A 13,470-nucleotide genomic window follows, 5' to 3' on the forward strand; every position below is an offset into this window, starting at 1 on the left:
AGAAATTTTTTTTTTTTTTGAACACATAAGCATATATCTATCTGTTTATCTATTTATTCATTGAATTATATTTCTTTTTGAATGTCGAAAATTCCAAGTCGAAGTCATGTATAATCATCTCTGATTCTTATAATTATATTGTTCTTGCTATTATTGCTATTATTTCATTCATAAGATAAGCAATAGTTCACATACGTTAAAAAATTTCATTCAACATGTTTTCCACGCACACATATTTTCTTACCCATTGATTGATTATGTTATACACACTTTTACACGCACATCTATATGCAAAAGATTAGCAATTAATCATATATATATACATATATATACATATATATATTTGTAATCAAAGCAGATTTTATAGTAATCGCAAGGGGGCGTACATTTTATATATAAATGTATAAATCCACGTTCTCCCTTATAGACAAGCATTTGTAGCTAAAAAAATAAAGGAAAACATTTTCATTTATTATATGGTACTACCATCAGCAAAAAAATACTTACTTATCGATCGAAGCATTTATTTAATAGGATTCGCATCACTGGATTGCGAATCTTAGGTAAAGGAACGACTTTGCACCGTATAGGGTTTTAAATTCGCGCCCGTAATTTCTGTAACCCGGTAACCTTATAAAGGTAAACAAAAGCGCGTGAATACCATAGTTAATTAAAATAAGAAAAAAAAAAGAGAATTCACTCAAAAGTAAATGCGTTTCAAAACTAAGCTTAAATTTGGAAAAATTTTCGCTATATTTTACAATATCGCGTCTACAAGGTTGATTGTAGCGTTTGTCGTGAAAATTTTTTTTTTTTTTTTTTTTAAATCAGGAGCATCTAAATTATTTTCACTCATTTCGGTTCAGAACATTTCGATGCTGAAAACGCACGTCACTCTGGTCGATCAAGCGTACATAAAAATGATGCGAGTTCTTCAAGAAGAAAGACTGACCTATTACATCAAAAAAAAAAAAAAAAAAAACTCTTTGAATCGAATTCTTGACCTATTCCACTACCATTTCTTTCGCTCTCAGCAGAACTCGTTTAATTGTGCAGAGAGCTGACTTGGAGAGAGGACCATGAAAATCAGTTGGTTTACTTTGTCATCTAGAAAAACTCCAAAGTTCTACGGTGAAGGCAAAAAGTTGTTGCCAGAAAGAAACTGTACTTAATTTAATAGGATTCATTTAAAATACGAGAAAGAAGTGAAAAAAGAAAAAAATTCATATTCGGGTCGGTATCTTTTGACCGACTTGACTTATTTTCAATATCAATCTGCGCGCGAAATAAATCAATAATTTTCGCCAAACTTGGGCTGAATTAAGAATGTTTCGATCAAATACATTATGCAGCGGACGGACAGACATGCTTAGATCGATTCGAAAATTCACACGAATCGAGTATATGTATATATGTATTTATGTATGTATGTATGTATGTATCTATGAGATGAATGTATGTATGTATGAATGTGTAGAATGTCTGAAACTTCCTTTTGGGAATGCGTTCGAATTTTGAATTTTTTTCTTTTAGTTCGGCGATTGTTCTTACCCGTCAAGGATGTAATTTCGTTTTCACTTAACTAACAACTTAGTTGAATACCTTTTGAATACTCTTTACAAATTTCCGATCTTACTCTGTCTCTTTGCAACTAACCTAAGCTTTAACAGAGCTGGCAGACTACTTTACTTTAGAATCAAAATTCCGGATTGTATTAATGCAAGATTGTATGCGTGCGTGCATGTGTGCGTCTGCTTGTCCGGCTGTGGCTTAATAAAAAATAAATAAATAAATATTTGGAATATCCTGTAAATATATTTAAAAATGTAGAAATTCAAGATTCGTCTTAACGCCTTAGTGCATTACTTTGAACTTTTTTTTTTTGGTATATTGAGTCAGTCCACAAAAATTAATTTATGACTTATGATTGAAAGAATTTGAATCGATCAATATTTTGACCTTTCAGAAAAATGAACGATCATAAATAAATGACTTAAGTAACAGTAATTGATTTTTTTTTTTTTTTAAAAACTTGTTTCAAAATAATTTAAGATAAGTAACAAATATATAAAACTGAGTCTTGAATATTTAACATTAAATATATGAAAAGATATAAAATTCATAATTTATTTCAAATATATTTGTTACAAAACTAATTAATTGAAACATCCCTCGTTACCGCTATATTTATATTCCTTTGACTTTTATCGGGTAGTTTGCGCAAGTCCTGATGCAATCGATATAAATCGAAGATCGTCCGTCCGTGTTTGTTTTTGATGGAAAGCGACGGCCAATAAATTTTTGAAAAAAAATGCTGCAAACTACTTTCTAACTGTTTCATATCTTATTTCATTTTCGCCTAAAGGTGACTTAAGGCATTCGTCTCTTTGCACTTTAATACGCATTAAACGACAGCTTGTAAATAACTGTAATATACTTATACCGTAATAGCCTTTTTGTGAAGCCACCAATATTACTTTAAAGGACTTATTATTCTGATATCCTAGAAATATATGTAACAGGTTTTAGTGACTTTTCGCCATTAGACGTAGATATCGGAAATTGTATTAAATATTTAATAAAAGAGATTTCTTGAATAGTATGAGATTTAAAGTCGACTTTTTCATATCCAATCCCGGACCGTTCATTAGTTTGCCTATGCACAGATCGATAAATAGACAGAAGGCACACATGCACGCAATCAATTGCAACAGCTAAGGATTATCTACAGCTAGCTTATGCGATCTTCTCGATACCTCTATATATATATATATATATATCAAATATTTGATAAATTGATTGAATACTCGTGTAATATCTCTTGAATGATTATAGTGAATTCAAAGAGCAAAACATAACTTTTTTCAACTATTCGCGGGCCACGGGTTAGACAGACAGTTCTAATCTAAAACGATTACAATCTGATTTTATTTTAGATGGACTTTGATGCTATATAGAAATTCATTAAAAGATTGATTAACTATGAGTTACTATACAAATCTTCGTATAATGTGTGATAAAATAATAAATATAACATATGTTCCGTCGCAGTGTGAGGTTTATATATCGGTCTTAAACGTTCTCTTCATAAGATAAATTAATATGATAAAAATGATTCGAGTAAATTAGCTTAGTTAAAAGCAAAATATAATTACAATTACAATTATATTGAAATTGGTTGATTAAAAAATTTTAAACGATTTTATCTGAATAAATTGATCACTTACTAGAGTATGATTAAATCCGATGAAAAATTCAAGCTTAGCATTCACTTAGCTTAGTTAAGTAAGCACAATTTAACAAATTACTTAATACATACCCGGGACGATTATGATACGAATTCATGTGGGTTTTAGAGCGTACGAATCTTCGAAACGAAATGTGTCAACAATGCATGGCATACCGACAACCCTTAGTCTGCAATTGCCAGGTAAAAAATTTTTCATTGTTTTGAAAATAACGACCTTATTGAGTTATATATTATTTCAATCAATGTAATGTTTTTTTTTTTTTTTTTCTTTTTAAAGAATTCATTACTCCTCTGTCAAAATTTGCAAGAATTCTAATCGATTTTCCAAAGAAATCGTAATAAGTAAAAAGTAAGCATTTGCTCTCCTTTGTGCGAAGGTTTTTCAATAATCTTACATTAAAATCTTCTAAAAATAAATAGAAAATAAAATTTCTATTCAGAAAAACAATATTTATATATAGTATATACACATAAAAATAAATAAACAAATGCTTCATAAAGTCCAATAAAGGAATACGATGCATGACACCTAAATAGTATGAGTAAATATTTTTATATACACACACAATCACTATTACACCATGGATTTATGTAAATATTTTTATATTGTTTTGCAAAACCTTGCAAATCTCCTTTAGGTCAATGGTCACATGGGTACAGCGAAGAATTAATATTTTTGTTAATGTTCCATGCCTTTGTCACGTTACAGTCATATAACAAATAAGAACAGAACGGAAAAATTTCATACATCTTAGCGAAGGAAACTTTATTTTCCGTTATCCGTCAATAGATTGGATGAATAACACGTTTGATATAATCAATATATATATATATATATATAACATTAGTTAGATAGATTGTAACTTGCAATTGTCACTCATTGTGAATTTAAGCTATGGCTGCACTTATCTAGATATCTCACTTTGTCCTGATAGTCGTAAAAGTTCCCTAAAAAATATCCCACATTCATGGATAGTCAGCCAGATGAATTGATATGATTAAATCGGCTCCAAAAACCTTTACTAAATGACGATATGTATGCACAATGGGGAGGCCGCACAAACATGGTAATATATAGACACAAAATCTCAAGTTATCCGTTGATCATATTAGCATTTAATTTTTTTCATATATTTAGGGTAACAAGGTTATCGCCCTAACACGAATACAATTTTCGTGATGAAATCGTTACAGCCCTTGCGGCCATAACACTTATAATTCAATTTGCTTAATCATTCAGTTTTGTACTCTGAAAACTGATACCACAGATCGTTAACTAAATAATGAATGACTCTCCAATAACAATAACATGCACTGTACTGCACTGTATTTAAACACTAAACAGATTGCATTATAATTAATTGCGTTTCAGTTAGATTTCATTGCATGCACTAACACACACTAAACGGAATAAAAGTTAATTGTAACAAGGGTGACTATGTAGCAAATTAAAATATATATATATATCTATTATTAAGGTGTAGCTGACGGATTTCATGATAAAAGGGAAAATTAATTATTGTAATGGTTGAATATTTTAAGCGCCACACAATATTATAACACACGCTACACAATTAAAGCGAACTTTCTTTTTCCAGTTAATATACAAAATGAAAAATATTTAAAAATGATGTTGGACATGAACAATATTGCAATTGATTTATAGCAGCATTCTGTTATTAACAAATTTATCTCTTTTCTTTTTTTTTTTTTTTTTCTCTCATATCAATTTATGTCATTTGAAAAAATATGTCGCATAAAATATTGATAAAAGTGTATCATGATGTTTCTTACATCAAACATTCTTAATCAGGTATGAGTCGACTTAATCATAACTATCATCATGTTCATACAATCAATCAAAACCATGAAATTGTAATTTTTTATATTCACTTTCGTACACATGTCGCAATGTATTATTAGCAGAGGTATATGATGTTGCGGTTAAAATGCTTTCCTTTGCTTTTGTTAATTTTCTTCTTTTTTTTTTCATTTCCTTATAGTAAACATATTTGGTCCAACATTGAAATATACATGCATGCATGTATGAGCGAAATTTTTAATAAATTTTTTTCTTTTCCATATTACATCCATTATCGAGTGATACGAGTCTATCAATATTATCTATTGTTCCATTTATAATTACGATTGGTGGGGAACTCCTACATATATATTTCCCCCCATAATCGGAATATTCTGTTAGTTTTGCTTTGAAATGTTTACACGTATACACACATACATACATACACACACACACACACATGCAATTAAAAATTTTTACCATGTACCATTTCTTGTGAGTCGCGCGATCTTCTCAATAAAAGTAAAGCTATGACTTTAGTTTCGTTTGAAATTTTCATCTTAAAATTTTGAATTTTATGTGCGCGATGGACGCTACAAGTTAGACTTTTTGGACAAGCTTCTTAAATAGAAATGGGCCTTATCTTTCTAGATGACTTTCAATGTTGTTGTTATTGTTGTTGTTGTTGTTAGTCAAGTATTTCACACATCCAATTTATGAATATCAAATCTTGCTTTAAATAATGTTTTATTTAGTTCTCGTATATTGGAAGATGAAATCTTAAAGAATCTGACCTAAAGAGTGCCCCGGTAAGGTTCAACTGAGAGCAAAGTCAGAGCAAAGTTGTTCTTTTAATTTAAAAAAAAAAAAAACAACCCAACAAGCCGAACATGGCCTCATCGGTATTTCCTTACTCACTGACATCTATTTTGATTTTTGAAGTTGAATACACTTTCCCAATAGTATAATGACAAATATTAAAAACATGCATTCTGGGGCCTGTATTGAGATACATTCTTGATTAGCTTGAGATTAAATAATTGACTTAGTCCGCATGTATTGTTGGCATTGTCGAAGAACACGTTCACAGACGTGGATGCTACATCATTCAAATTTTAAAGTCAATTGCTATTCATTTCATTTTATATGATTTTAATTCACTCACGTCATTTTACTTTGCATGATAAACTTGATCTTATCGTTATGAATTCATTGTATAATATATATATATATATATATATATAACGGTTAAAATATGTTATTCGAACTGCCTTTACAAAATATATCTAAACAAATTCCGGATATCATAATTAATATAAAAAAAAAAAAAAACACGACAAAAAATTGTAGCGTTCGTGAACGTGTTAAGGAAAAAATTGCGGAGAATCTCGAAAAAAGACTGCGTATCGTATTTTTGATTTATAACAAATATTGGCTGAATATTTCGTACAAGCTATGTAAACAAGGAAGAGAGAAAAAAAGAAAAAAAAAACATTATTATGCAATCTTTTTTTTCATAGATTCGCAAAAATGGCGCACATGTGCTTTTCATTCTTCACCCTTTTTGTGTTTTGTCCAAAAAATGCTCATAAGTCGATATCATCCACCAATCCAACCAAGTCCCTTATATTTGATGTAAAGAAAATATTAAAAAAATTTTTGCATCATTGTACATACGCACAATAAGGAATATGTTGAATAAGATGTTGATATGGATCGATGTTCATCGTTTTGTCTGCCAACACTATGCCTTTATGTCACAAACGCTAGGACGGCATTAACATGTTCTCGTCTTTAACTGGCTTGTATATTAAAATGAATAAAGGCAACAGCATGCATTTAGGTTTTTTTTTTGTTTTTTTTTTTTTTTTGTTGTTTTTTTTGTTTCTCTTTACGTGCGGCATAAGGTGGAGGTTGCACTTTGTGAGATTATTCATTCAACTAAATGAATTCACTCAGCTCAGACGTGTTAGAACGAACTACTTTCTTCTATTTTTTTTAAAAAACAAAAAAAATATATATATATAAAAAAAATTAAATATAAACTAAGCGAATAAATAAAAGTGAAATAAGTAAAAAAATTTTCGGTAAAGCATTTATTAATAAATCAATTGAAAACAAAAGCAACAGCATATTTATACTTTATAAATAATTTGAGAAATATTCGTCATAGATGTGTAGAAAAATTTAAGTACAAGAAAAATTTTATTGAAAAGAATTATTTCAAGCTCCGAAATAAATCAAATAAATCAAAGAAACAGTGAACAATTTAAAAGCAAAATAAAAAAAAGTATAACATATATATTTTTATAAAAAAAAAAAACAAGAAAAAAAAAAGAAAGAAAAAAGAAAAGAAAATCTTGTGAAATCATTGTTCTTAAATCGTATAATGGCCCCAACAATTGTGGACAATGCTATCGTAACCGAAAGTGAATTTATTAATAATTCCAAAAAGATCGACAATTTTAGTAAAAACAATTTTTGTGGTAACATTAGCGGTGACAACGCTCAAGCTTCATCTGAAACCGTCAACGATTTTGATTGTGTTGATGCTCAGTTCAAGCCGCAACATTATATATCATTAGATAATCATGAAAATTCAAGTGATGGAATTGATATTCAACAATTGCCCTGGGAAGCTCCCGGCAAACAGGGTCTCTACGATCCCCAAAACGAACATGAAGCCTGCGGCGTTGGCTTCATTGTCGCCATCGATGGCAAACGCTCTCACAAGGTAAGCCTAAGCAGTTTTCCATAATTTTTCTTTTTTCTTCTTTTTTATACTCAAACGATCTGTCTATTTATGTGTCCGTTTCACGCTCATTCCATTTGGTTGCGTTGAACTTTACTTGACTTTGAATTGAAGACAATTTTCTTAAAGCTTTTTCTACGATCGCCCCGATAATGAAGACCGTGGCAATTATATGTACATTGCTCCAATATATGTCAGTGGAGGAATAGTAAGAGTCGAGAAAAATATTGCGACTATATAGGGCTGTGTAGGACGCATGATCGATATTAAGGTGACTGTACAATGTCATTTAGCGACACACTTTAGCCCGAGTAGAGTCCGCATACGGTTGCATACGATTGATAGAAGAACTGAAAGCGGACGGCCATAGGTTGGATTATCACTCTTCTTCGTTCTTTCGGCTCGCTTTCTATGCGAGGAAACAAATCACTGAAGAAAAAGAAGAATATTTCAAGCAACGCCGACATAGATTCTTGATACGGACTTTAAGTTGTCTTTAGTCACAAAAAAACTTGCCCCCACTCCGTTAAAGCTGTAAAATAAGACCTTACATGATGTTACACGAAAAAGAGCCATTAGGTGGGAGATTTATGCTAGAATGTAATAGGCATTGGCGACCGTTATCGCGCGATATTGATCGACCTCTTTTTAATACAGCTTTGTTGCTAATGAATGAATGTACTAAGCATGCCGTCGTGATAAGTGCTTGCTTTATCGGCAGCAAAAGAACCAAGCCATTGAAAAGGGTTTACAAGGGATGACGAGTGACCTTAACGTGAAAACTCCTACATATTCGTGCGTCGGTACTTATGTATTTATGTAGTGTATATTTATTCTCTATCCGATATGAAGGTCGAATTGAATTTCAAATTTTGTACAAAATGAATAATAATAATTTTTTTTTTTCTCATTCCTCCTTCCTTCCCATTTCTAAGATTCTTCGTGATGCCCAGACCCTCTCAGAACGGATGAATCATCGTGGCGCCTGTGCCTGTGATAATGACACTGGCGACGGTGCTGGTGTTTTGGCTTCTATACCCCATGGATTATATGTGAAGGCTCTGTAAGTTCTCTTCTCTCTAACTATAAACACAATAATTTCTTTATTCTTTTATTATGCTTACTATTATTTGAAAAGTTTTTTAATATCGTAAACAAAGAAAGCCAGTCAAGCAATCAGTCAAAGCAGTTTTCCCATTTCATATTAATATTCTTTTTTTGGCAAATAGACAAAATATTTGTTATTTATTTATTTATTTTAATTTTTTTTTTCTTTTTTATTGCATTTTTGTTGTTTTATTTGTATACATATATAAAACATTATTTATAGAATCTATTTGCGTCATTCTAAGTTATTAAATGTGTTATCTTGTAGACCTTATTATGTTATTAAAATTTTTTAACAATATAGTTATACAATAGCTATATACAATAGCTATATATATATATATATATATATGAGAAATGATATCTTAACTTCGAAAACTAATTTAACGAAATTAAAGGCAGACTGTATGTAGACAAAATTTTACATACATACGAGAGTATGTTTTTGTGATCGTTTTCTATTTAATTATAATTTATGCATTTATAAATTTTATTTATAAATTTTAGTTTTTTGTTTTTTTCACATGCAATGCACGCGACCAGACAACCAATTTTTTTTTATTGATTTGATAAGTTGGATTTGTCTAACTTATGTATTTTGAGAGTTTGTAATATTTCGAGATTTGTTTCCATATTCCGTTGGCCAATATAATGGAATCATTCGATTCGTTTGCCTCTGCCTACGTGACAAATGTTAAATAACTTAAAAGCGACATAATAACAATAACAGATACATTCATACATTCTTTAGATTTTTGAGTTAAGTTATTTTTATAATTAACGTCATATATAAACGCATAAGCATTACCATTACCATCATATAGTCTGTATGTGTATATTAAAGTTTATTGTTCAAGTTCATTGCCATCCCTATAGATCTATAGTAGCGAATTAGTTATTATATAATAATTATTTTCTATTATGTCATCTTCACCTACTGCAATGACAATAAGTCCTTTACTACATATTCGCTATCGCCTGTCTATTTTTCGTTTTCCGAACTTCTCTCAAGTCGATCCATTCATTCAAGAAAAGAAATACGTAGAACAACTAAAACAATAATAAAAATTTTAAAATTAAAAAAAATAATAAAAAATAAAAACCAATTCCATTATATGCCGTATTATTAGAGCAGAGTATGATGCACTTTAAAGATGCGAACGTAATAGATCCATTTATAGAAGCATAGTACAGTTCTAGTTGGTCATCGCGCGTCATTGCATTCAGCTAAGGAGTACACAATTTTTGTTTTTAACAATTTCTCAATAGTTGATGTTTTCAATGTTCGAAGAGTTAAAACTTAATTGGACAACATTTTACTTACATATTTTTCAGATCTTTGCAAGGCATTAATTTGCCGGATTCGGGCTATTATGCCACAGGTATTTTCTATTTAGATCAGCAAACTCATGGCGAGGCTGAGCAGGAGTTTAATAATTTGGCAGCAAGTTTGGGTTTGGAAGTATTGACTTGGCGTGATGTACCCTATAATTCGAATGCTATTGGTGCAGTCGCCCGCAAATCGGAACCGTTATCGCGTCAAGTATTTGTGGTTCGTCCTATGGACATGGATGAGAAGACATTCGATCGTAACATTTTTGTTTTGCGTAAGCGTGCTACACATGAGTTGGCTAAGGAGGGCCGACGTTTTTATATTTGTTCCCTTTCTTCCAAGACTGTGGTCTATAAAGGCCTCTTCACCTCGGATCAACTATGGGACTACTATACGGACCTAAAGGATGCCAATTTCGAAACTTACATGGCTTTGGTGCATACCCGCTTCTCTACGAATACGTTCCCGTCGTGGGAGAGGGCTCATCCATTACGTGTTTTAGCTCACAATGGCGAAATAAATACTTTACGCGGCAACGTAAATCTGATGAAAGGTCGTGAAGGTGTTATGCAAAGCGAACTATTTGGTGAAACTTTGAAAAAATTATATCCTGTCGTTGAGCCCAACTTATCAGATTCGGGTTCGTTTGATTGCGTTTTGGAATTTCTTACCATTGCTGGTGAACGCACCTTACCTGAAGCCGTAATGACTATGGTTCCGGAGGCCTGGCAAAATGATAAGACTATGCCACAAGAAAAACGAGATTTTTATCAATGGGCATCTTGCGTAATGGAGCCTTGGGATGGTCCTGCGCTAATTTCTTTCACTGATGGTCGCTATATTGGCGCAGTCCTTGATCGTAATGGGTTACGTCCATCGCGTTTCTATGTCACCACTGAAAATATATTAGTAATGGCTTCAGAAGTTGGTGTTTATGATGTCGATCCTTCGCAGGTTACGCTTAAGAGTCGTCTAAAGCCAGGACGCATGTTATTAGTCGATACTAAAGAGAAGAAATTAATACAAGATATTGAATTGAAATCGAAAATAGCTAAATCTCGTCCTCATTCCGAATGGCTTCAGCAAAAGGTGAGTGAAGCTTGCACGCGATTTATTGACTTAATTCTAATTTCTATGACTTAAATTTGATGTTATTTTAAGGAAAGAAATTAAGCTTTCGAAAAAGTATTAAACAAGTTAATTTGAATTTTATCTCTTTTGAAAAACTAACAAAACCAATAATCTCGGGGTGTGTATAAAAAGATGGTGAGTTTATAATAGGTTTCAATATGTTTGCAACTTCTTTAAAAGTTGCTAGTTTAGATTAAGACGAGGGTTTTTTCGATGTAGCTACAGTATAGTAAGATAATTTATCTGCCTAATCCATTCTTTGTAGATGCTGCTTTTATTGTAGTTTAGCTGTGTCCGAAGTGCTTTCACAAATTCTAATTTACTTATAAGACTCTTTTATATATTATCAGATTACTTTGGATGAAATACGTAATGCCAACGCATTCAATACAGATTGTGCTAATGGGCTTGTTAATTCCTCTAAGCAAGGCCTTTTCGATCCACGTCTTTCTCTCTTTGGCTACACCAATGAAACCGTTAATATGTTGTTGGTGCCCATGTTCAAGAACAAGTAAGTTATTGTTAATTATATGTGAGATAAATGAAAATGGATTAAGGAAATTGGTTCGCTTTTGCACTTTTAGAAAAGAAGCTCTTGGTTCTATGGGCAATGATGCCCCTTTGGCTTGCCTCTCAACATTCCAACCATTACCTTATGAGTATTTCAAGCAACTGTTTGCTCAAGTTACAAATCCTCCTATTGATCCTTTCCGCGAAAAAGTAGTTATGTCCATGCAATGTCCTATAGGTCCTGAAGCGAATCTCTTGAAACCATCTGTCGAACAAGTACATCGTATTTGGCTTCCTAATCCTATTTTGAGCATTCCTGATACCAATCTTTTGAAAAATAATACACATCGTGATTGGAAGACTAAACTGCTGGATATAACATTCCCATTTTCTGAAGGCGTGCAAGGCTATATTGATTGCATTGATCGTACATGCCGTGAAGGTGCTAAAGCAGCCAATTCGGGTTATCAGCTTTTAGTCATTTCGGATCGTAATGTAGGTGAAGGTCGAGCTCCCATTTCAGCTTTGGTAGCTCTAGGGGCGTTGCATCATTACTTAATAGAAACGTATCAGCGCATGAAAGTCGGAATTATTGTAGAGACTGCAGAGGCGCGTGAAGTTCATCATATATGCGTATTGCTGGGATATGGTGCTGATGCTATATGCCCTTATTTAGCGTTCGAATTGGCCCAGAGTCTACGCAATGATTGCGTTATTAGCCCTGACGTTACAGATAAACAAATCTACATAGCTTACGCTCAAGCTACCGATACGGGTATTGCCAAAGTTATGGCCAAAATGGGTATAAGCACGTTGCAATCATATAAAAGTGCTCAAATTTTTGAAGCCGTCGGCTTGGGCGACGAAGTCATTAGCAAATGTTTTCGCGGCACTCCGTCACGTATTGGAGGCGTTACTTTAAACATATTGGCTAGAGAAAGTTTAGACCGTTACGATATGACGTATTGTAAGGTTTCTCCGGACACACGTATCCTACGCAATCCCGGCCAGTACCACTGGCGTAGCGGTGGAGAAGCTCACATTAATGAGCCGGCGTCCATAGCAAGCCTACAAGAGGCAACCATAAATAATAATTTAAATGCATTTGAAGCCTTTAAAGCTAGCACATTGGATAGCGTACGTAAATGTGCTCTAAGAGGACAACTAGAATTTGTGAACAATCGAGAAAAAATTGACCTATCTGAAGTAGAATCGGCAAGTGAGATAGTCAAACGGTAAGTGAATGGAAAATTGTGAAATGGAATTGAAGATATTAATATATTTTTCTATTAGGTTTGCTACGGGAGCTATGAGCTTTGGTAGTATTTCTTTAGAAGCTCATCAAACTTTAGCCGTAACTATGAATCGCATTGGTGGTAAAAGTAATACGGGTGAGGGTGGTGAAAATGCAGATCGTTATCTAAGTGAGTTAAAAAAAAAGTTTTGCTAGAGTAGAGAGGAAGTAGTTTAAATTGCCGCAATTTTACAGATCAAGATCCCGAGAATAGCCGACGATCGGCAATTAAGCAAGTTGCTTCGGGACGCTTTGGTGTTACTGCATCTTATCTGGCCAATGCTGACGATTT

General features: G+C 32.5%; 1 protein-coding gene across 1 annotated transcript in view; it reads left to right on the plus strand.

Moving 5' to 3' along the window:
• Window positions 1-7,336: 7,336 nt before the first annotated feature.
• Window positions 7,337-13,470, plus strand: part of LOC119632430 (glutamate synthase [NADH], amyloplastic) — a 10,801-nt gene continuing 4,667 nt past the window's right edge. The window contains exons 1-8 of the mRNA XM_038025323.1: window positions 7,337-7,785; window positions 8,739-8,866; window positions 10,246-11,332; window positions 11,507-11,509; window positions 11,725-11,885; window positions 11,959-13,119; window positions 13,178-13,308; window positions 13,374-13,468. Of these exons, the coding sequence (XP_037881251.1) occupies window positions 7,441-7,785; window positions 8,739-8,866; window positions 10,246-11,332; window positions 11,507-11,509; window positions 11,725-11,885; window positions 11,959-13,119; window positions 13,178-13,308; window positions 13,374-13,468 (3,111 nt within the window). The 5' untranslated portion in view covers window positions 7,337-7,440. The remainder of the gene's footprint in view (window positions 7,786-8,738; window positions 8,867-10,245; window positions 11,333-11,506; window positions 11,510-11,724; window positions 11,886-11,958; window positions 13,120-13,177; window positions 13,309-13,373; window positions 13,469-13,470) is intronic.

The sequence above is a fragment of the Glossina fuscipes genome, unplaced genomic scaffold, assembly GCF_014805625.2.
Source record: "Glossina fuscipes isolate IAEA_lab_2018 unplaced genomic scaffold, Yale_Gfus_2 1, whole genome shotgun sequence".
In the NCBI taxonomy this organism is placed as follows: domain Eukaryota; kingdom Metazoa; phylum Arthropoda; class Insecta; order Diptera; family Glossinidae; genus Glossina; species Glossina fuscipes.